Source organism: Martes martes, assembly GCF_963455335.1.
Source record: "Martes martes genome assembly, chromosome: 12".
NCBI lineage: Eukaryota > Metazoa > Chordata > Mammalia > Carnivora > Mustelidae > Martes > Martes martes.
Window position 1 is genome coordinate 66,368,568 of NC_137900.1, and position 22,563 is coordinate 66,391,130.

At 43.2% G+C, this 22,563-nt stretch overlaps 1 protein-coding gene across 1 annotated transcript; it reads right to left on the reverse strand.

Annotated features, from left to right (window-relative positions):
- Positions 1-8,248: 8,248 nt before the first annotated feature.
- On the reverse strand, positions 8,249-22,322 carry ALDOB (aldolase, fructose-bisphosphate B). Its single transcript, XM_080820126.1, has 9 exons — positions 22,183-22,322; positions 17,457-17,578; positions 16,424-16,635; positions 15,137-15,191; positions 14,121-14,281; positions 13,137-13,220; positions 12,111-12,285; positions 11,501-11,700; positions 8,249-8,786 (listed from the first exon to the last, which is right to left on the reverse strand). The coding sequence occupies exons 2-9, from the start codon at positions 17,566-17,568 to the stop codon at positions 8,691-8,693; spliced, it is 1,095 nt and encodes a 364-aa protein (XP_080676252.1). The 5' UTR covers positions 17,569-17,578; positions 22,183-22,322; the 3' UTR covers positions 8,249-8,690.
- Positions 22,323-22,563: the final 241 nt, after the last annotated feature.

The following is a 22,563-nucleotide window of genomic DNA, read 5'->3' on the forward strand; positions in this document are numbered from 1 at the left end:
AGAATCAAGGATTTAAAAGAAATTGCTCTTACTTGTTGTACCTGTGACTACAGGCATACCATGGAGATAGTGTTTGGTTCCAGAGCACTGCAATGAAGCAGATATTGCAATAAAGCAATTCAATTTTTTATTTCTTACTGCATATAAAAGTTATGTTTACACTTTACAGTAGTCTAGTAACTGTGCAATAGTAGTATGTCTATGAAAGCAGTGTACATGCTTTAATTTTAAAATACCTAAATACCTATTGCTAACCATCATTCTGAGCTTTCAGTGAGTCATAATCACTAATCAGATTAGGATAACAAATATAATAGTAATGAAGATGTTTGAAATATTGCAAGAATTACCAAAATGTGACACGGAGACACAAAATAAGCAAATGCTCTTAGAGAAGTGGAATCAAGAGATTTGCCTGATGCGAGTTTGCCACAAACCTTCCATTTGTGAAAACACGCAGTATCTGCAGAGCACAATAAAGCAATCCACAGTAGAACGAGGTGTGCCTGTAGTGACCTTTTCTGGGATAGTTCCCTTAGGGCTAAATCCAGATTCTTTAGTTTCTTACTGTAGAATTCCAGATCACCTGGAACTGTATAATTCTACCTAATAGTTTGAGCAAAACACCTCCCTTCTATATTACAGACATTCTGAACGTCCCCTCCACACTTTCATCTTCCCCTGGGAATATTTGTGTGTGTACATGTGAACATGAAGGTATATGTATAGAAATTGTGCTCTGCATTCAAATTAAGTAGTCAGCATCAGTTAACTGTCAAAACAGAGTTTGTAGCCCAATGAAAAGCAGAAAAAGTAACTGAAAATGCACTTGAGGCCTCAATTATCCTCCTGCCGGAAATTTCCCCAGATTTACTTATTCTACACAAATCGTTCTCTGGCCAGTGTTTCAACTAATAAGGTTCTCAGACCTGTTCTCAGTATTTTGGAAACCCTAATGCGAAGTGTTTTCCATATGTCATAGTTACATGCACACTTAAAATTTGTGCTTTTTGCTGGAGTCGCATCTATTTCATGTATGGTTTTCTTGCTTAGCAGAAGCTGTGGCTGTTGACCTCATCATAATTTGGGGACATGGTCATAGGAGATATTCCTACTAAAATTACATCATTTTTAACATCCTTGGTTGTAAACCTGGAGTGATAGCTCAAAATTCCAGTCGCTGTGAAACAATTCTTGATCATATATACAATTAATTGCTTATATAAAGCATAGCCAAAAAGATTAATTTTTTAAAGCAAGGTTATTGCAATGTTGACAATTGTTTTCTGAGAGGATGATAAAAGAACCGGGAGGTACATGAAGAAGAGAAGGAGAAAGTTAAATCTTTCAAGAGGAGATGATGCTTAAGATGAGATTAAAAGATGAGTACCAAGAAAAAAGAACAGTGTCTGAAGACAGAATTATCAGAGGACCTGCTAGCTACGGAGTGAGCCTCCAGTTGTGGGTGGTGGGAAAGTGGCAGGTAGCTAAGGCTGCCTGTGAACAAGGGCAGAGGAGAGTTGCCATGCTAAAGAGATAGGACTTTATGCTGCCAAAAATACTGTGATAACATTTTCCTTGTATTTAAGTTGTGTTGTGTGCAAAAGAGAAGGGGGCACATATTTTAAGGGTGCAGCTCTGAATTTCACAACTAAACCTATGTAACTAGCACTCAGCTTAAGAAATATTACTGGTATACCTGATACTCACCTGGGTACCTTTCCAAAAACTACACACAGAGCACATCTTGTGGTGCCTCTGTTTTAGTTTAAGAGAGAATGCTGAAGTGAATAGGAGAAGAAAGTTTTGAATTCATGTACTTAACAAAGGCCAAGAAGTCTCATGGCAGCTGTAAACAAGAACCACCAAAGCCAGTGGTGTAATTCAGTCCCAGCCAAAAGACCCAAGGACCAGGAGCACTGATGTCCAAGGACAGGAGAAGATGGATGCCCCAGCTTAGCTGGAGAACAAATTTGCCTTTCCTCTGCCTTTTTGTTCAGTTCACACCCTCAGTGAACTAGATGATACCCACCAACATTGGTGAAGTCGATCTTGACTCAGCCTACAGATGGCAGTGCACATCTCTTCCAGAAACCCTCACAAACACAAGAGGTAGTATTTTATCAGCATCCCTTAGCCCAGTCAAATTAAAACAAAAAGTTAACCATCACAGTAGACAACATTTTAAAACAAGCAGGCAAAAGGAGTCTTTGGTGGAAAAAAAAAAATTGAAAATCACTGCAATGCTCCATTTCTCTAACTCTGATAAGTGAGGCATTTCATTTTCATCTGTCTTCCTAAAGGAGGATGTCATCAGCAAATCTAGGGACATACACAGCATACCCAGCTGAGCATAGTATTTGTAGAGTAAATTTCAACTTTTTAAAAAAATCTAGTCCAAATATTACAAGCTTTTTTGTTTTGTTTCGTTTTGAAGTCATTGTTCCTAATCAGTATTTAATACCTTTCACCTTCCTTCTCTCCTTCAAATGTGTTCTGTGGCCTTGGGTGGTTGGCAGGAGTGGGTTGATTGATTTCTTTTTAATTAAGGCCAACTCTATAACCATAATGCATGGAAAATAGAAGGATAGGTGCATTTACTTTACTTGCACAAATAGTACAAGTTCCATTAACATGTATTTTAAAATACACGTTGGGTGCTATGTTAATGCTGTATTAGTTGCAGAGTTGCTTCAAGGAATCCTTTATCCTCAAGGAGATTTTGAGAAGTGAATAGTAAGCCATATGTACTCTACAGTGTGAAGAATAGGGGGAAATCATGTAAGTTTCCAAAATGCTGAGTCTTGATATATTTTGCAGGAATAAAACAGAGCATATCTCTAGCTGTGCTATTTCCTGTCCAGGAGCCATGTTCTCAAGAATGTGCATCTCATGTTCCATGGTTAAGGTAACCTACATCACATGACAGTCATTGTATCCCTGGGACCAAGAAATGCACTCTTTAGCCTATGAAATGCTCCAGGGTAAACCAGGGCAGGACAAGGAAAAGTTGGAAGTGGCTGCCAAAAGATGTTTGACCTTGGACTTTTTAAGAGGGCAGGATAGATTTCTCTGACATCTGAGACCTCAGCTACAGCCTAGTCCTGGTTCTGAGCGGCCAGAATTAGTGCTCTGTTTAGAGGATGCTTTGTATTTCACTGTGCTGCCCCCATACTCAAAGGGCTGCGTCTGTGTGTGTATGTAAACCTCGTTTTGAGAAGTAGATGTAGAAGAATTGTGAATTATTTGTCCCAGGACTTGCCTGTTGAGTTGCAATAAAACAGAGACTTGTTATTAGGGTGGTAAATAGCAACCTTACGTGAGAGTTTTTTGTTTGTTTGTTTTTTACATGAGAGTTTTTGTTGTTACTTTCTCCAATCTAAAGATCTCATGTCTGCTCACCCACCACCACCAAGACTCTAGGCCATATGCTGGATTTGCTATGCTACACACCAAGCTACTCCCAGCTTCCCAATCTCTTCCCAGTCCACTACCTTCCAAGAAAGTAATTTTCAACACTATACTTTTATCACATTATTTTCTGCTCAAAAATTATTCACTGGTCTCTATTTGTCGTTACTCCAAGGCAAGACTTCCCGTAATATCCCTGCCTAATCTCCCCTTCCCCTTCACCGTGCTGTTCCACTTGCCCTCACCCTTCTAGTCTAATTTCCAACCGTGAGCTCAACATATGTAATCTGTATTCTAAGTTAGTTCATCTTCACACTCACTCAGGTGCCTTTACCATTCTCCAAGAACCAACTGACAGGAAAAAAACATAATATTTATTTACAATTTATGTGTCCAGCACTCTGCATAAAATAGTTCTAACCTCACAGCAACCTATTTTACAGACAACAAAACTGAGGCTCAAGATCTCAAGATCATATAACTAGCAATAAACTGTAATTCATCCCACTGTCTTTATAAAGCCCCTTTGGTCTCAGCACCTCACCTGTGCCACTGTTAATTTAGCACAATGTCGTGTACCATTTTGATTCCTAACTGTATCCTTGTCTTCCTCATCTCAGTGGTCAGAACCATGTAGTATCTTCACATCACAGAGTATACAGTAGGTGCTAAATGAATACTTGTTGACTGATTTTATAAATGTTCACAGAGACTGATATCCAGTATTGAGCGTTTGACCATTTCTGGAGGCTTAGGACAGGAAAACCTATTTATTTGAGGAATGAGAAAAAAGCTATGAGTGGCTGTGTTGAGCTTTGCCATCACTTCTGTGTCTTCACTTGTCCTCTCTAGAAAATGGGCTCAGGGAATTGGTAGCACTACATGAGCCCTCTGGGCTCTACTGAGCATAGGTTATTCATTCGTACCCCATATGTGAGATAGCTGTTGTTCTAAGGACAGGTCCACACTCCTTTGTCTGATAGCCTTGAGGGTGTATGTGTTTTAGAAATGAGAATTTTTCAGATTTTAGAGATTAAATAGAGTGCTTATGCTATATATTGTGTAACTCCCTCTGCAGGGTATGAGTCAGCACCTAAAATCAGACACATTAGCTCCACATCCCATCAAGTGGAATAAAGATGACAGCCTCAAGTCAGGTTTTGCCACCAAATAATTTGCTGCAAACTTAGGAGAAAACTTGGTTTTCAGAGCTTTTTGGATTTCAGGATTGTGAAAATTGTGGTAAGGGATGTGAACTTGTTATTGAGATGTAGTGACTCATTTAATCTCTCAGTAGTTTGCAATGCTATACTTTTTTTTTCTTTCTTTTTCTTTTCTTTCCTTCTTTCTTTCTTTTTTTTTGGGGGGGGGGTGCTATGAAGAACAAGAGAAAGGTTGTACAACGTGCCCAAGGTCACATGACTAATAAGTGGCAGAGCCAGCATTTGAGCTTAGACAGTCTGACTCTAGAACGACTGCCTTTTACCACCCCAAGTACTGCCTTCCAAGAGGAACTTTGCAGGTTTCACGGACTGGTGATGTGACCTTGGACAACTGCCTTAGCGCCCTGGCCCCCAGGTTCCTCTGCTGTCGCTGCGAGGAAATGTAGATGTCAGCTGGAGGCTTCTACCCCAAAGAGAGCTAAATCAGATGGACTGGAAGTCCCATCCTGCATTGCATAAAGCCTTCTCCAAGATTTCTGCAAAGTTCTGGAGGCTTATATTCTCACTGTCACAGTTGGCTTCAGCTTCTGCTAAATTAATTCACATTATGAATCATTATGAATCATCTCAGGATCTTGTTTTTGAATAGCAGGATGTAAACTCATGTGTGAAACTCAGCTCTTCCTCTCAAGCAGACAAATGTCTTTAGATTGCTTGAGATTTCTCCACCTTCTTAAAAGTGCTTTATTTAGTCCCCTCTCCCACTTCCATGATGCCCTGGCTTCTTCCTACCTGCTCCCTTTCCCTTCCTTTTTCCTTTCTTCCTTTGTCCTTGCTCATTTCCCTGCCTCATCTCTCCCTTCTCTCCTTCCTCCTCAGAGCAAAACTAAATTCCTCTCTTTAGTCCTTCCTTCAATTCCTTCCTTCATTTACTCATTTTTTTGTGACCTTGGTTTTTGATACTTATGCCTTCAAGGTATCATCTTCTCCCATTAAATTTTCTTACACAATGGCAGTTCTGAGTTCCTTGCCTTTTGCCCTCCCTTGATGCCCATCCTAAATGCTATCTCTTCCCTCTCCCCAACCCCCAGTCAATGGCATGTGTTTCTTGCTTAGCTACTTAAGCTTCATTGTGTGGTATGCAAATGTCATGCCTACCCTAAAGCTGAAACTTGTCTTAATTACCTTCAGTGCCTAGTCCCAAATTTTATTTTTAGTAGGTGTTCAGTAACTACTAGAATAAATCTGATGGGTGTACCAAAAGGTAGGAAGCCACTAATATATTCACTCAGTGATCATACAGTTAATAGAAATTAAAGTCTATAGCCATATAATATTTGTCTTCATATTACCCTGAGTGGAGTTAAGTACCGGGGTTGAGATTTCAAAGACAACTGTAGTGCCTTAGTTAGGAAAATATATCCGATGATAGCCAGGAAAATGCATTATATAAATTCTCATCCCCAGTGAAATGTAATTCGGCCTGGATCAAAATACTTAAATAACTCAACCTTGATTATAAATTCTCGCTAAACCCATTAATGAGAATCTAGGAGGTTTTTTCACAACATAGGGTCAGTGGTGCTGAGTAAGCTCTAGATAAAAATTTTCTGGCAGAAGAGTTTTGTCACACCAGATTTAGGACAGCTTAACACATGGTAGGATCTCAACTATTTGCTGCATGAATGAATGCAGTAAAAAATATGGAGCACCTGGGTGGCTCAGTGGGTTAAAACCTCTGCCTTCAGCTCCGGTCATGATTTCAGGGTCCTGGGATCGAGCCCCGCATCGGGCTCTCTGATTGGCAGGGAGCCTGCTTCCCCACCTCTCTCTGCCTGCGGCTCTTCCTACTTGTGATCTCTCTCTCTCTCTGTCAAATAAATAAATAAAATCTTAAAAAAAAAAAAAAATGTAGAAGACCAGGGCCCCTGGTGTCTCGGTCAGTTAAGTGTCCAGGTCTTGATTTTGGCTCAGGTCATGATCTCAGGGGTGTGGGAGGGAGCCCCACATTGGGCTCTGCACTCAGTGCAAAGTCTGCTTGTCCCTCTTTCTCTGCACCTCCCCCCCCACTCACACACACTCTCTTTCTCTACATAAATACATACATAAAATCCTTAAAAAAAAGAAAAAAGGACATGTAGAAGACCTACACCACTGGTGACACAGGTTTTGAACACTGCCTGTTGCCCTGTCTTTACCTTTCTCCCTGGTCACATGCCCATTATAGGAGAAGGAGACCTGAGAGCTGAATTCTCTCAGCTCTCAACCCCTAAACCCCTATATGTGTGACCGTCAGCAAGTAATTTAACTGTTCTAGGCTTGGTTATATTACCCTAGTAAAAGTGAAGCCCCGGGCCAAATGAATACAGTTGTCTTACAGAAGTAGTACAGGTGTGTGGAAACAAATACTCAAATTGTGGTAGAGACACATGACTAAAAATTATCCCTGTGCCACACTCCCAGGTCGGTCTTCTCAAATAAAGTCCCTTTGGACCAATTCTGTCTTATTCCTCTAAATGCTACGTGTATGCCTCTAGTTCTTAATTTATCTACTCTAAGCAATACTATTTATCTTTGCACTCTTCAAGACAAAGAATTTAGTTTACTACTTTTCTCCTATATTAATTATATGTGTGAATATTTTAATGATTTATATCCATTCCCTTGAATAGACTAAAAGCGCTATTTCTTTTTTTAACCACTGTTTCTTAATCCGGCAATTTTAAGTAGTATCCTGATTCCCCACTAAGTGAATTAATGTTCCCTTTGCTTCCTTCGACCTCTCCTGTTCCTTTAATTTCCTAGCTTGTCAGTGAAATCATTATTTTTTTCACCAAAATCATAATTTTTATAATGTACAAAATTATATTTAAATTCTTTTGTAACTACAGTTGTCTTTAATGCTTGTTCTGTAGGTTATTTCTGAAAATTGAAAGTCGCAATAAAGTATAATCATGCGAATTGTATTTACTGCAAACTGAGGTAGTGTGCTTAGATGTGCAGAGGGAGTGGAGTATGTGTCACCAAACCTGGGAGACTTCAAGAGGAACGCAAGCATCAAAGCCACGCTGATTTTCCCATTACACTCTCCACGTTTCTTGAAATCATTTTATAGTGTAGCTTGCTTCCTATTATGAAAGGCTTTCCTTTTAAAATATCCTCAGTGGGGCACCTGGGTGGCTCAGTTGGTTAAGCCTCTGCCTTTGGCTCAGGTCATGATCTCAGGGACCTGGCATCGAGCTCCGCATAGGGCTCTCTGCTCGCTCGGCAGGGAGTCTGCTTCCCCCTCTCTCTCTGCCTGCCTCTCTGCCTACTTGTGATCTCTGCCTGTCAAATAAATAAATAAAATCTTTAATAAAATAAAATAAAATAAAATATCCTCAGAATTGAAACTTAGTGTGGTAGTTCTCAAATGTGGTTATACTTTGGAATCATCAAAGAAGCTGTTAAGAAACCCTGACATTTAAAGGATCCCACATCCAGCGTTTCTGATTTAACTGGGCTTGAGTGTGGCCCGAACATCTGGGTTTTTACATTTTGGGCAGATGATTTCAGTGAGTAGCCCAAGTTGAGGATCCTGACCATTAATGTCAGTCAAGTCTCGTGGAGGCAAAGGTCAGGAACTATACTGAGCCCTTTGGAAGCAGGAGCAGAAAGTAAAACCCGATACCAGCTGAAGGCTTCTAGAACATTTTATTTCTCTGTTGGTTGCAGCTGCCTCCTTCATAGCCTACCACTGCTACAATTGTTAAATAAGACACACTTCTCCACACTCAGCTTCTGAGGTGTTATATCTGGTGGTCGTTATTCAAATGGAGAGCTGGTTTGTTTTCAAGTCTGTTCTTTTCTTAGGTGGATACCCTGGGGCCTGGGGAGCTGGAGCTGTTGCAAGGAAACTGCATGAAATTTCATCAGATCCTTGATATTCACACCTACGTTTCAGGAACTGATTTTTTTTTTTCCCCCGTTGTGTCTAAGAATTTAGCATGCGTTGTGTTTCTGGTAGTTCCGATCTGATTTTGTCTAATTTCCAGGGACAGTAGAAAAGTTGTTCTCTTTCAGCTCTCTCACCAAGGCACCCAGAAGAGCTGGAGGCAGGCTGGTGGGCCTGGGGGTCTAGTAGGTGTAGCAGGCTGTGAAGAGGGACTGAGTAGAAGCAGTGCCAGAAGAGCCTGTGTGAACGTACTGTCCTTGGGCTGCCTGGCAGTTAGCCTAAAAAACAAGCGCGAGAGAGGACGTGGGGTTAGAGCAAACGCAACCCTGTACTTGACCCTCCTGCTGTCCTTTGAAACCAGCTCCACCTGCATCTGGATTTCTCTCTCCTTACAGTGGTTTTGCTAAATATTGGTGCTGATAGCCTCCCTTGCCTTCTCTAATACATCATCTCCTTTTTTATCCCAGTTTTCTGAGCATCTCTCAGGCAAGCTCAAGTCTGTGTCAGTTACTGAGAAAGTTTCTTTTTAGTACCAACAATATTGCAACAACAGTATTAGAGACTGAAGTTGAGAAACTTCTCATTGATACAGTGATAAGGGAATGGATGTTTCAAGTGGAGAAGCTTGCAGTTTGCTAGGAAGTGAACCGGACGTTATCCCGAAGGATCAGGCAAGGTGTAGCCAGAGGTACAACACAGCAAATTTTAAAAATTCTTTTTAAAAAAATTTCCATTTTCCACCTATTCTTGCCCACAGGATTATATCATTTTTTGTAGTTGTAATCATACTATCTTGATTTCTTGTGTAAATTCCAATTAAAGCGGAATTCAGAATTATAAAGCCTGCCATAATACTATCTGAGTGCCAGTCAATGGTACCATGTCTTCAAGTCCCTGTTACTATTATCTTGCTCTCTCTGGGACTTATTTCTATATCTACAGTGATTTTCAAAGCATGTTGCATGGACCTCAGCACTTCTTAGAAATGGAAATTCTCTGGTTTGACCCCAGACCATCTCAATTAGAAACTCAGTATCTGGGGCCCAGAATCTGTTTTCACATGCCATCCAGGTGATTCGGACACATACTCGAGCTTGAGAACCACCATCCTAAATGAGCTCAGCTTCCCTTCTTTTGTGTGGATGACTCTTCCAACCTTACTTTCACAATCCCTCCCATCATATTAGCCACATCTAGCCACCCCTCCTCAGCTATACCCCAGCACGGCCACACCCAGCTCTCCTTCCTAACAAGGTAAGACACTACCTCTAACATCTTACACCTCTCTTATCCCCCTGAGATGGCTTCTAAGCTTCCCTGGGGTCTGTCTTCCCTTTAGTGCCTCATTGCCAAACTTCTGGCTACACTTGACTCCTCGCCCAGCCTGCTCTGCCATCAGCAAGCCGAATATGGCAATTGCTCAAATTCAGCACTCTTCTGTCTCCCTCTTGAACTTTTACTCTTTTATTCTATTTCCCTTTAAGATTGCTCTAGATCTTCCTGCATGATTAAGAGAGCTATTAGGAAAATTCAGGATCTAAGTTAATGCATCTCAAACTCACTCTCATTTCAGCTGTACCTTGCCTGATGCTTGGCCCATTCTGTCTAGTGAGTCTCCTAGTGGACCAATTCAACAGCTATCCCGGGCTTGGAAATCTCCACTCCCCTATCCCCCTCAACAGATGCCCTTGACTGTAATGAACCGCCAAACCCCTTCACCTCTTCAGACCTGAGTCCAAACCCAATTTTTTTCTTCTTTGCTCTTCCCTCCTTTCCGAGATCAACTCTGCCACCTGAACTTAATAGTCGCACACAATCCTTCTTCTAACTCCTTGTCCTCTCAATTATCCCCACTGTCCTCATCTTTAATCTCTCCTCTGGCTCCTTTTGCTTTACATTTAATTTCTTTATTTTTTTGTTATGTTCAATTAGCCAACATATACTACATCATTGGTTTTTGATGTAGTGCTCAACGACCTGTTAGCTGCGTATAACACCCAGTGCTCTTCACCACACCACATTGAGTGCTCTTCACTCAATACCCATCACCCTTTTGCTTTACATTTGAACATGCCTGGCTGTCTCCTGTTTGGCTAAACTCTAAGCTTCCTGAAGCCAGTATCTGTGTCTCCTTTGTTCACCCCAGTCCTTGGCTCAGAGTAGATATTCAAAAAGGAATGGTTACTGACTAAATAAAATCCTTTTCTGTCCTCATTTCTCCTGGTTCTCTTTCTGGGCCTTTTCCTGACAATCTTCTTGAATGGGCATCTTTCTTCTTCTCTCTTTGTGGAGACTGTTGTGTTGAGGGTCATCAGTAGGCTCCCACATGCCAATCTCATCTTTTTTCTCAGCCTTTATTCTGAATCTCTCTAAAGTGTGTTATGACCGGCCCCCTTGAAACTTGTTTCTATTTGTTCCCCGGATCCTTGGCACATCCTATCTTATTACTGCTGCTTATCCTAGTGGCTTTCTTCTACTTCTTCCTAAAGTGAAAAGTGCTTCTCTTCCCTCTCAAGTGTCTCTGTGGAGATTGTCTACTGCCTACTGTCATCAACCGTTCTCCCAGTGCAGATCATGTACAACTCTCCCCAGCCTCCACCTTCCTACTGAGCTCTCATGACAGCTTTTCAAACATCTAGTAGACACTATCTTGAGATACCGTCATGACCTGAAGAAAACAATGCTTCTTCAGGTAAGTAAGCCAGGCTCCTACTATCCACTTGATCAAGTAGGTAGGAAGTAGTAGCATCTTAGAGCTCCCTGGTGGCTCAGTCAGTTGAGTGTCTGACTCCTGATTTTGGCTTAGATCGTGATTTCAGGTCGTGGGATCCAGCCCAGCACTCAATTCTGTGCTCGGCAGGGAGTCTGCTGGATATTCTCTCTCTCCCTCTCCCACCACGCCTCTCCATACCTGCTCTTATGCGTGCTATCTCTCTCTCTCTCAAATAAATAAATAAAATCTTAAAAAAAAAAAAAAGGAATAGCATCTTACCACGGCCCGCTTCATGAAAGCCTCCTGGGTTGCCTTCTTGTTGGCAGCCTTGCCACCCCAGGCAGCCAGTGCACTGGCCTGCAGGGCCCGTCCATAGGAGAAACTCAGTTTCCAAGGCTTTGGTAGAGGGCAAAGGTTGATAGCATTGAGGTTGAGTGTAGCATCCTCTTCACTCATGCCGCCAGACAAGAAACAGATGCCTGGAAGAAGCGAAGCCGTTGCACTCTACTAGTCCCAGCTTCTCTAGCCAGCTTGAGAAAGCAAGCCAGAGCCTAAAAGAAATGGAATGCCTCCATTCTTTCTCTACTCGATTTGCGTGGAACTGGGTTGGAAAAACTAGTTTGCTTTTGCCAAGGTTAGCTGGGCTAAGGAGGGAAGGGCGTTAATAAATAAGGAGGGTGGTGAACTATTAAGGAAATCAACGGATTGTGTGCATTTAGACAGACTTAGGCTATGTGGTATCATGGAGTGTGAGGGAAGTGCTGGCCACCTGTGAGATACAGAGGTCTGTTTCCTGGATACAAGACTCCCAGGCCAACACCAATGCTGGTGGAACTCCTTCACAAGATAAGGGCTAAGACCTCAAGTCAGAGAAGAAGGAAAGCCTTACCGGGAACAGCTGCGGGAACAGTCCGGTGGAGAGCTGTGACGGTGGCCATAGCCACTTGTTCCGGAGTATACTTTTTGGTGCAGGCATGTCCAGCAGTCACCATGTTGGGCTTCAGCAGAGTGCCCTCCAGGTAAACATGATGGTCATTCAGGGCCTTGTAGACAGCAGCCAGGACCTGAGGGACAAGACATCCAAAAGGTGAAACCTAGAGCCAGTCTGACAGTCACCTGACCTTAGTATTTCTACGTTGCAGGGATGAGAGACAAAGGAATCCTCCTATGGACTTGGCCAAAGTTTCCTAACCAGCCCCTAGTCCTCATCAGGACAACACACAGGCACCTGCAAGCCACAGCCATCGAGCACAGCCACACTGGCCTAGCCCCACCTCCCCTACTCTAACTGCTCACTGCAGGGACAGATGGCAGGGGTCTGCTTCCAGGAGCCCCTTCACTCCTTCCTTCCCATCACTCCCTTTGGGCAATTGAGCCTGCCTTGATTTAGCTAGCTGGGGACATCTAAATTGGCCTCTACTCTCCATCCCCATAGAAACTTGAGTAGTCATAAAAACATACATTTTAGAGACAGAGGCACTTTCAGACCTCATCTCAGTCCACCTACTTGTGTGAGTGGAGAAAGTGAAATCAGGTTGCATTGCAAATATGAACCAAGTACCTTCTAATTACATTTTGTTATGTGAATCTCATCTTACTTTTAAATTTCTTTGTTTACATGTAATGTAACTGATCCCAAAAGATAACAGGATTTAACCACAGCCCCACAGCTGGGAATAAGGATTGTCAAATCCAAGTCTTGGTACTGCAAATCCTGTGCTTTTTCCATAGGAAAATCCCATCATGCCGAAAGAGTAGAGGGTGTGATAAGTATCCCCTTACCTTCTCAATGCTACATAATGATTCCAACTGAAGAATATTTCATATATAACAGCTGATACATGTTAAATAACAGCTCTCACCTAAAAATAAGATATTTCAACTGGAATTGGGACCTTTTTATTCAAGACTTTACCTTCTCAGTAACATACTGGCAGTGTTCCAAGTCATGGTCTCCATCAGGAATGACCTCTGGTTCAACAATGGGTACCAGCCCATTCTAAAAAGGAAAAAAGAGGAGATAAAATGCGGCTCTGCTCACTGCGATCTTTTCCTTAAGAAGATATTTGACAGTTGCAATTGGGATAAAATGAAACCCTTATAGAGGAATGCCATTCACTAACTTAAAGGCAGTGCAAAGAAATTTAATGGCATCTCCACTGAGCATTTCATTTGTAGCTTAGCCAAAAAAGAGCAGTGAGGTTTAAAAATAAGAAGAAAAAGTTCTCCTGGGAGTATGTAAAATAATGAAATCCTTAATTTCTATAGAAACAGATTCTTCTAGAGACTATTCTAGCTACCTCAGAACCCAACTGTCATCCTTTTGGGGCAGTTAAACTTAAATCACTAAGAAGGATGCCCCTTGTGTGGTTTAATTAAGGAATTAAGCACTGTGTACAGTTCTAATTGGGACTCTCCAGGTGCCCACAACTCAGGTAACCTCAACATAGCACCCACACAAGCAAATCAGACTTAACTGGGATCCCAGAGACACTGTGTTGGAAATTAGTGTCAGGTCACCATCTTCCAAGATATTCTTTGGATTGGGGCTAAATCAGAGCTATCACTCTCAAGCTAGGGATCTAAAAGGACCGTGTTTTAGATGTGATGGAGCATAGGTAAGCAATGACCTGGCCATATGGGGCTGGATCACTCTTAAGACCCAGTTTATAGAACTTTGGCAGAGGGCAGCCATTGATGGCATTGGCCTTGTGGGCTCGTAGCTGACTTGTGGGACCAAATCTTTCCCTACCACACTTGGCTATAGCAAAAGTGGTGGAAAATGGCACCAGGATATATTGGTGAGATAAGGCTCATGTACTTATAGTAAAATTGGAAAGAGAGGTTCTGAAGAAAGCTCTTTCTGACTGCTTTTTAGCCCAAGGGGAAGGCAGAGCACCTGCTGACAGATGCTGGCGTAGCGGGCCAGGGCGTTGGCATTTTCCTGGATGGCAAGGCTGGATGGACACTGGCTGTCAATCCTCAGCACAGCACGCCATTTCCCAAAGTCAACACCATCTCTCTTGTACTGAGCACAGCGCTCAGAGAGGCCATCAAGTCCTGCAAGTCAGAAAAGAGAGATGGGGCCACTGTTAAAGTGAAGGAGTTCTTCCTTGCCTTACTTTTCAGTCAGCAGAGCTTAAGTATTGAAAATATCCAGGTAAGTAAACATTAATCCCAACACTAAGCCCAAACTGGGGCTTTACACTTAAGGAGAAGAACAGAGGGAATTAATATTTGTTTAATATTTACTATGTTCCAGGCATGATTCTAGGCATTTTGCATACCTTATCTCATTTAATTATCATAACAATTCTAATAGTTGATGTTATACTTGTTCTACAGATGTGAAAACAGGGGCTCCAAGATGTTACATGACTTTACCATGTTTGTATGGCTAAGAAGTGACAGAGCTGGGATTCAAACTCTGCTTAACTAATCTAATGCTGTGGTTCACTCTTGTCTACTTGGGCAGTGAAGGACCTTGCAAAACTGTCTAATTAGTAAATGACAGAACCAGGAGTCAAACCCTGGTGGGTCCGATCCCAAAGCTTGGGACCTTTCCTCTTTTCTGCTGCTGGATTTTTCTCTAAAAATTTTACTCTCAGGTACAGAATATCTTCTCTGTGCAAAGCACTGCGGTAAGCACTTTATGTACACTGTCTAATTAATCCCCATGACTACTCTGCAAAGTAGATATTGTCATCCTGTTCTAAGTGACTCAGAACATGTACATAACAGGACTAGACTAAGGTCACATAGTTATTGAATAGAGGAGCGAGGGTTGAAAAGCAGGTGTATGTGGCTCTAAAACCAGGGTGAGATTCATGCTTTGTTTTCCCTTGCTCATTTCTTTGTTTGCCTGCATTGCTAGCATTTCTTAGCATGATTCATATCAGCAGGTGATAGCCTTACCTTGAATGGTGGTTTCTTTGTTGGTTCCTGCAAGGGGAGCACCTCCCTGGTCTAACTGTGAATATAAATAATTAACAAGTAATTAGCAGGTGTCAGGGGGCCCAGGAAAACAAAAGCAGAGCCCCTGGTACTAATAGTTCTCATCTTTCACAAGCTAAGGAGTTGCTTTAGGAAGGTGTATGAGTCACAGGGTGGGGGTGGGGGGACACAATTAAATCCATAGCAGAAGGCAAGGACCTGGAAGGAACAATGCAAGAATGTCAACACTAGGAAGATGGAAAGGATGGAAAGCACAGGCCTGGAGCTTGGGGAGTAAGTAATCTGACAGTACCTGGAATGCAGAGGGGCCATATAAGAGCAGCTTCTCTTAGCTTATTTGTTCAAAAGACATTTAGGGAGCACCGACACATACCAAGCAAAACTTTATTCCAGGAAATCGAAAGGATAAAGATGCAGCCTCAACTCCCAGCATAGCAGAGGCTGAGGTCATGAGCCCAAGAGGTAGACAGGCTGGGTTTGAACTGACTCTGCCTTTGCCTTGTTGTGGGCAAGTTACGCTACGCCTTGTAAGTCTGTTTTCTCGCCTCATCTCTTTTTTTTTTTTTTTTTAAGATTTTATTTATTTATTTGACAGAGAGAGATCACGGGTAGGCAGAGAGGCAGGCAGAGAGAGAGGGAGAAGCAGGCTCCCCGCCGAGCAGAGAGCCTGACGTGGGGCTCGACTCCCGGACCCTGGGATCATGACCCGAGCCGAAGGCAGAGGCCCCAACCCACTGAACCACCCAGGCGCCCCTTGCCTCATCTCTTAAGGATAAGAACTGAATCGACCACCAGAGGTTACAAGGAAGATTAAATGAGTGCTTGGGGTTTTAGGCACTCAACAGATACTAGTTTTTCACTCCTGAGAAGTTCATGTAGTTTTGGAAGACTGAGTTACACCTGAAAATAGTTAAGTGAACGTGAACTAAATAATAATTATGCGACGGAACTGTTTTAAAAACTCCTTTCGTCCTTGTAGGAGCCTTATGAGGTAGGCACTACAATTCCCCTTTTAGAAGTGAGAAAATTAAGACACCAGGAGATTGAATACCTTGTAGAAAACTTGGTTGAAAGAAGAAAGCACTGGCAGAAAAATCTAGAAAAGGATCTGGTTCTCAGAGGGAGGCTGATGAAGGAAAAGAGTGAATGGCAACTAGACCATGAGGGTGTTCATAGTCTCTGCCCAGCGACTGGGCTGGGAGTTTGGCTGGGATGAGGCAGAAGGGAGATGGGAATGGAAGCGCTCACCTTGATTCCCACTACGATCCCCTTTTCCTTGAGGATGTTTCTGAACAGCTTTCCCTGGCTGTCCTTCTGGTAGAGGGTCTCATGGAACAGGATCACACCCCCGATGCTCTGGTTGATGGAGGTGTCCACAGTGAAGAGGATTTCTCGGAACTGTCGGCGATTCTCCTCTGTGTTCTCCACCTTGATCCTCTGCAGGCGGTTTCCCATGGTGCCTAGGGTGGGCGGGCCAAAGTCAGCATAAGGAGCCAGCCAGGGCTTTGTGGCCAGCCTCCTCCCCTCTAGGGACCCTCAGCAGGATGGATGGCAAGACTCTCTTTTTCATCTAGATCTTTAAAACTCCTGTCTCCTTTTTTGGCTCCAGGGGAAAGACCTTGGCTGCTGCCAGGATGCTGGCTAGGAAGCGTATGGACTGGATGTGTCAAGGTCAGGGTGGAGACCACCATTGGGTCCAAGTGTGTATGTCGGGCCCTCAGGCCTCTCCAGCCATCACAACCCTGACCCAGGTCCAGCCATCAGTCTGACTAGATGTACGTACAACAGAAGGAGGGATAAGGTGGGCTCTTGACTTCCGTGGCTTCTACCATTTTATGGTGGGCCAGACAGGCCTGCCACAACCCTCCCTTGTGCCATCCTGGGCTTCTTTCAGCCATGAGCCCTTCCCTATCCTAGATGTGGGCAGTTCCCTGCCCTCTCTGCCCTTCCCTAGTTGACCTTACACTGACTCCTCATTAGCAGCAGAGGTCTGTCTATCTGATCTCAATCTGGTTCCTGAGTTCTTGGCCTTTCAACAGTCTAGATTCAAATGATCCCTGGCGAGCGGTCTTGAAATGGAGGGCTTGAGCCTCTTCCCTTGGTTTTCAGAAATCTGCCTACCAGAACTACAGGACTCAAAATGCCAATGCTTGCTGGGTCTTCTGCTCCCACTCCTGTGTACCTTTACTCCTCTGAGATGAAAAAGAGTGTAATTGATGCTTGCCTTGGCTAAGTTGTAGAAATAAGAATACGCTTGTTGTAGGAAGCGACTTGCACTCACCTACAGACTCATCTGCAGCCAGGATCCCCTTCCCATGGGCAACAATGCGCTGCGCAATTTCGGAGAGCTCCTTCTTCTGTTCTGAGGTGAGGGCTGGAAATCGGTGGGCCATGGTGACTGGTCTGGAAAAGAGTGCAGGAGTGTCCTGAACAGAACTGCAGGCAGCTCAGACACGTTCGTGACCGAGGCAGGGAAGGGGTACAAACAAACCCTCTCTAGGCTCCTCTGATACTTCCGGCCCACTTCCATAACTGGATGAACAACTGAGTTCTGGGCTCGTCCCCCTGTTAGCTTAAGTGGTTGCAATCAGCCCTAGTGGATGAAGGTGGGCTGCCACATTTCCTGGTGGTCCTAAAGAGAATGTCTTCCAGGAGACCTTTGGGTTCACTGAACTGGAGACTGGGCCAGCTCATTTGTGACCCACTCACACCTGATGAATGGACGGCACTGTGATACTTGACTCTCTCTCTGTGGATTTCTGTTCCCTTTGTGTGCTCTGGGTGACTTGAGGCCAGGACACTGAGACTTTTAGCCTCTAGGGTCATCTCCCATTGTTCTGTTAGCCTGTGTTATTCTCTGGGTAGCAAACTTGAGAGGAGATGGCCTTGCAGTTAACCTCCCTTAGCTTTGGGACATAGAGGGTATGTCCCTCTAGAGGTGTAAGGCTGAACTATAACTATGGCACCATTTGGGATAGATAGGGATTTTCCCTTAGTGCCTCTGGGCTGGAGGCTCCCACAGACTCTAAGGATGCCAAAGTCATATGGCGATCCCTGCCCCAGGAATTCTCAGCTTCACTGCTCTAGCAAGGAAGGACTCTTGTTTGAAGACCCCCTATCCAAGCACCCGCCTCAGTGGTGGTCCTCTGAAAGAGATCATTGTTCTTGTTGGGCTGCCACTTTGGGCCAGTCTTAAAAATGCAAAATCACAGGGCTCTCGTCTTGGATGTTAGAAAGAGTAATTTTGCATATGTTGGACTATCAAAGAAAAAAATGGTAGTAAAGATTATCTTGAGTGGTTTCCTATCCAGTCCTATGAACTACTTCTTTCCCTGGACTTCCCCCCTCATACACTCATCTGTAGGGTAGACATCCCATGTCTGCTTTCTACTTCCTGCAAGCCCAGGATACCTCAGTTCTCATTTGATCCACTCAGCAATGAGGTAACCAGGCCAACTAGCATCTCCATTAATTAATGAGCAAGCTGAGACTCAAAGAAGTTAACTGATTTGTCCAAAGTCTCATCTATAGTGAGGCAGAGCTCCCCACCCAGTCCTGACCCTGATGGCAAATCAATTTCTTCACATTTTCTGCATTGCTTCAAGGCAGGCTTGATATAAGAAGTGGATGGGGCTATGGAACTAATTCTTGAAAAAATATTGTTGGTATCACAGATGCCATTGTCACTTCAACAAGAGTCCTCGTCTTAACCCAAAATCCTGGAACTACAGTGCTGTCTCTGAGGACAGGACAGGCTAGTGGCCAATGATCTCTAGAGAAGATATTCTTCCTAGGCCACTCCTGTCCCAGCCACGTGAAGATCATGTTTCCCCTTGGTTACACATGAGTTCACAATATCATAGTCTGGGATTACTTGCTATAAATCTGGTCACTAGATCTTTATGTGGAAAAAGCCAACGTGAAGTTCGTGACCTTCAGGCCAAAGTGCAAATTTTCTCTCTTAGTTTAGGTAATTGCATAAAAGAATTCACAACTACGAAATAAAGGTGTTTCCTTAATGAAACAAAAGGAAAACATAGCCCAGTGATAGCAAATCACCATTAATGCCAAGTACTCTGCTATTTGCTTTACAAGTACTATATAATTCAGTACTCATAATAACCTCAAAAGGCAGCTGGGCTTCGCCCACCACTACCACAAAACAGATAAGGAAAGAACATGAGAGAGTTTAATTATTTTTCCAAGGACAATTAACTAATAAGGCATAGAGTTGGGTTAAGGGGTAATACTCCCCTCCTTCCGGGAAAGAGTGAGCCTGATGAAAGGTATCAGTCTTTGGGTGACTCTTGATAACACTCTCAGAATACTTGTTGAGGATACCCCCAGAGTACCCAAAATCCATGGGCTGTGGCCCATCATGCATATACCATGGACCTCATCAGTTCATAAACATCTCACACATTCATACAAGTTTTAGCTACTAGATCAGACAGACCTGGGTTCAAGGACCAGCTCTGCTTCCTCTTCACTGAGACCATGGACAAGTCAGTAACTTCTCGAAGTCTTAGTTTACTGTGGAATAAATGGCGCTAATATCTGCTCTGGGTGTCTCATTGCCTAGTGGATCTGCTGTGACCTGTGACCACCCTACTTATTGTAGTTGCTCAAAATACATTTGTTGAGTCAATTGCATGATAAATATGAAGATGTTTTATAATGCATTATGAAAAGTTGGGTATTGGGGCGCCTGGGTGGCTCAGTCATTAAGCATCTGCCTTCAGCTCAGTTTATAATCCCAGGGTCCTGGGATCAAGCCCTGCATCAGGTTCCCTCCTCAGTGGGAAGTCTGCTTCTCCCTCTCCCACTCCCCCTACTTGTGTTCCCCCTCTCTCTGTGTCTCTCTCTCTGTCAAATAAATAAAATCTTTTAAAAAAGAAAAGAAAAGAAAATGTTGGGTATCACCATTTCTCTCTTTTTGAATTTGTTAAAAAATAATTGCCTGAAATTCCATGTTTCTATTTACTACCAAGTTATTTTTTTCCATCTGAGTGTGCTGACTCGACCAGAAAAAAAACAGAGAAAAGGTCAAATCGAACCAATCCTGTTTACGGGAAGTTAAACTTCTACAGAGGGATTAAAGGTCTATACCACATCAGCACAAATGTTGCCCCTCTGTTAATCATAAAACAGGGTCACAGACCAATGTTCATCCCCAGGAGACAGGAGGCCAGCTGGGAGTAGGTAACTGTAGAGAATGGTTTCATGCTCCTAAAAGCCTCTGCTCACCGTGGTTCTCAAGCCAATTTGATTTTAAAGTATGATGGGAAGTTGTTCACATCATATTATTAAATAAAAAGGGGGAAAAAGCAAGTTTCAGAGAAGTATGTGATATATAATATCATACTTTTTTAATTAAAAAAATGCTGTAACACATACTATTTGTGGATCTATATAAGCAGAGAATAACCACCCTGGGATTCCCTGTGGGGCTTGGGATGGGATGGACCAACTCTCACGTTTTACTTTATAAATTTTTTGTAATGTTGCTTTCTCAAATAGGCTTATATATGACATTATGTATTATACATTATACATTAACAGGTGATGCATACACAAATCTGGGAAGAGGTTGTGAGTATGAAAATATGAGAATAGAAAGCAATCACAGAAAAATAGCTGCAAATGACCTCAGGGATATCTATAGCAACCCTGCCAACTTTAAAGATGGGAAAACTGAGGCTCAGAAAGACTATTTTTGATGGCCCCTTCCAAATTGTGATGCTGTAGAATTATAAACCACATCCTACTGGCTTATGACTCAGAATCCTTTTTCCAATCCTTTTTTAGCAAAATAGCATGTGAAACCTACAGTATGGTTCGTTCTGCCTTTCTTCAAGAGGTTCTGTGAAAGGAGAATGCCTTGTAAAATATGAATATTTAACTCTTGAAGAAATATGGGTAAGTAGAGAGTCCATTCACTTCTCCAACAGGAAAGGTGGATGGGTTTTCAAGAGGACATGAGGGACTTATGCGTTGAAAGCCTATGATCTGCAGGCACTGTGAGCAAGATTTTTATATACAGATGTGTGAGGATGCCCACAGCTTCATTACCCTCCTCAGTGTCACAATGACAAATGCACCACGTGAGGTGAGGAGAGCTGAGTGGCTCCCTTTCTTTTAGGATTACAACAGCTATACTGCACTTAGCACCTGGCACTCTAGCGCAGGCCTGGGTGGTGCCCAGATGCACCTTCACCTAAGGCAGCTGGAGTTCGAGCCCCCACCAGGTCCAAACTGGCGAATGGAGCCATAGGTAACTATTTAGAGAGAAGTTTATTTTAAAATGCACAACATGTCTATCCGCACAACATGTCTATTTTTCAGAGAGTAGAGCAAATGTCCCAAAGGACATCAGCCTGCTTTTGACTCCAAATAACTTAAGCTGTAGGGTTTTCAAAGTAGGAAATGTTACAGTAACTATCAAACGAGTGGAAGTTGGACGATTCATAATCCAATGACTGCGGGGCTCTGCGGCCGTTCAACGCCTGTTCCACGCGTTCTCATTTGAGCAGTGGGAGCAGGCAAGGGCAACACGCACCAGGAGTCCATTTGTGTGACCAAAAAACTTAAGTGCCAACACTAGTGGGTGTAGGAAGAGAATAAAGAAAATGACATACGACAACAGGTCTGTAAATAAATCATCAAAATAAGCAATTGTTACAGGGAGAGGAGGAATGAGGGGGAATCTCGATAAGCGATTAGAACCTAACCAAGAAAGTGTGTTGAAGTTAGAGACAGAAGAGCCTTCCTACGAGTAACACCGGAACGGTCTCAAACACTCTGCCTCCGCTCAGAGGGTCAGCAAAGCTGTGGATGAGCATTTAGGGAGGAAAACAACCATTTCAGCACACCAACACGTCTTGGCCTCCACCGAGTTTTTCCTGAAAATAAAAGCAAGCAGACTTTCTCGGCTACATGGGTAGGACCATCAGTGACCCTCACTCTCTGGTGCAGTCCAGGCAGACAAAGGAAATTCTGTTACTTACAGTTTGGGAGAGGAGAGGCCTCTTAGGGATCAAAAGCTGTGGACCAGGCAGCAGCTGCCAAATAGGACGAACCTTTGGGAACACGCAGTTTTTATAGACCTCCTGTCAGAGTTTGTTTGTTGGTTTTGGATTGCTTTTTTTTTCTTTTCTTTCTTTCTTTCTTTTTTTTTTTTAAACTTTCACCCTCCCCTTCCCACCTTGGCCTGATAGGGAGGTGTTTAACCAGTGCCTGATTGGCTCATAAACACCCAATCCCGATCATGCTCACACACTCACGGGACTCAGGGAATGTTAAAGCTATAGGGGAGACCGTGTAGTTCTTAATGCAGAGAGTTTGTTTTTTCCAGGTGAGGAAACTGAGGCACAGGATTAGGGGATTCC

Bases quoted from the DNA above. Each gene is read 5' to 3' on its own strand.
- ALDOB (XM_080820126.1), bottom strand. From the start codon at position 17,568: ATGGCCCACCGATTTCCAGCCCTCACCTCAGAACAGAAGAAGGAGCTC. The intron at 16,636-17,456 runs GTGAGTGCAAGT...CGCCCACCCTAG, and splicing joins GGCTGCAGATGAGTCTGTAG to GCACCATGGGAAACCGCCTG. The intron at 12,286-13,136 runs GTAAAGTCTTGA...CTTGTCCCTCAG, and splicing joins GCCAGTATGTTACTGAGAAG to GTCCTGGCTGCTGTCTACAA.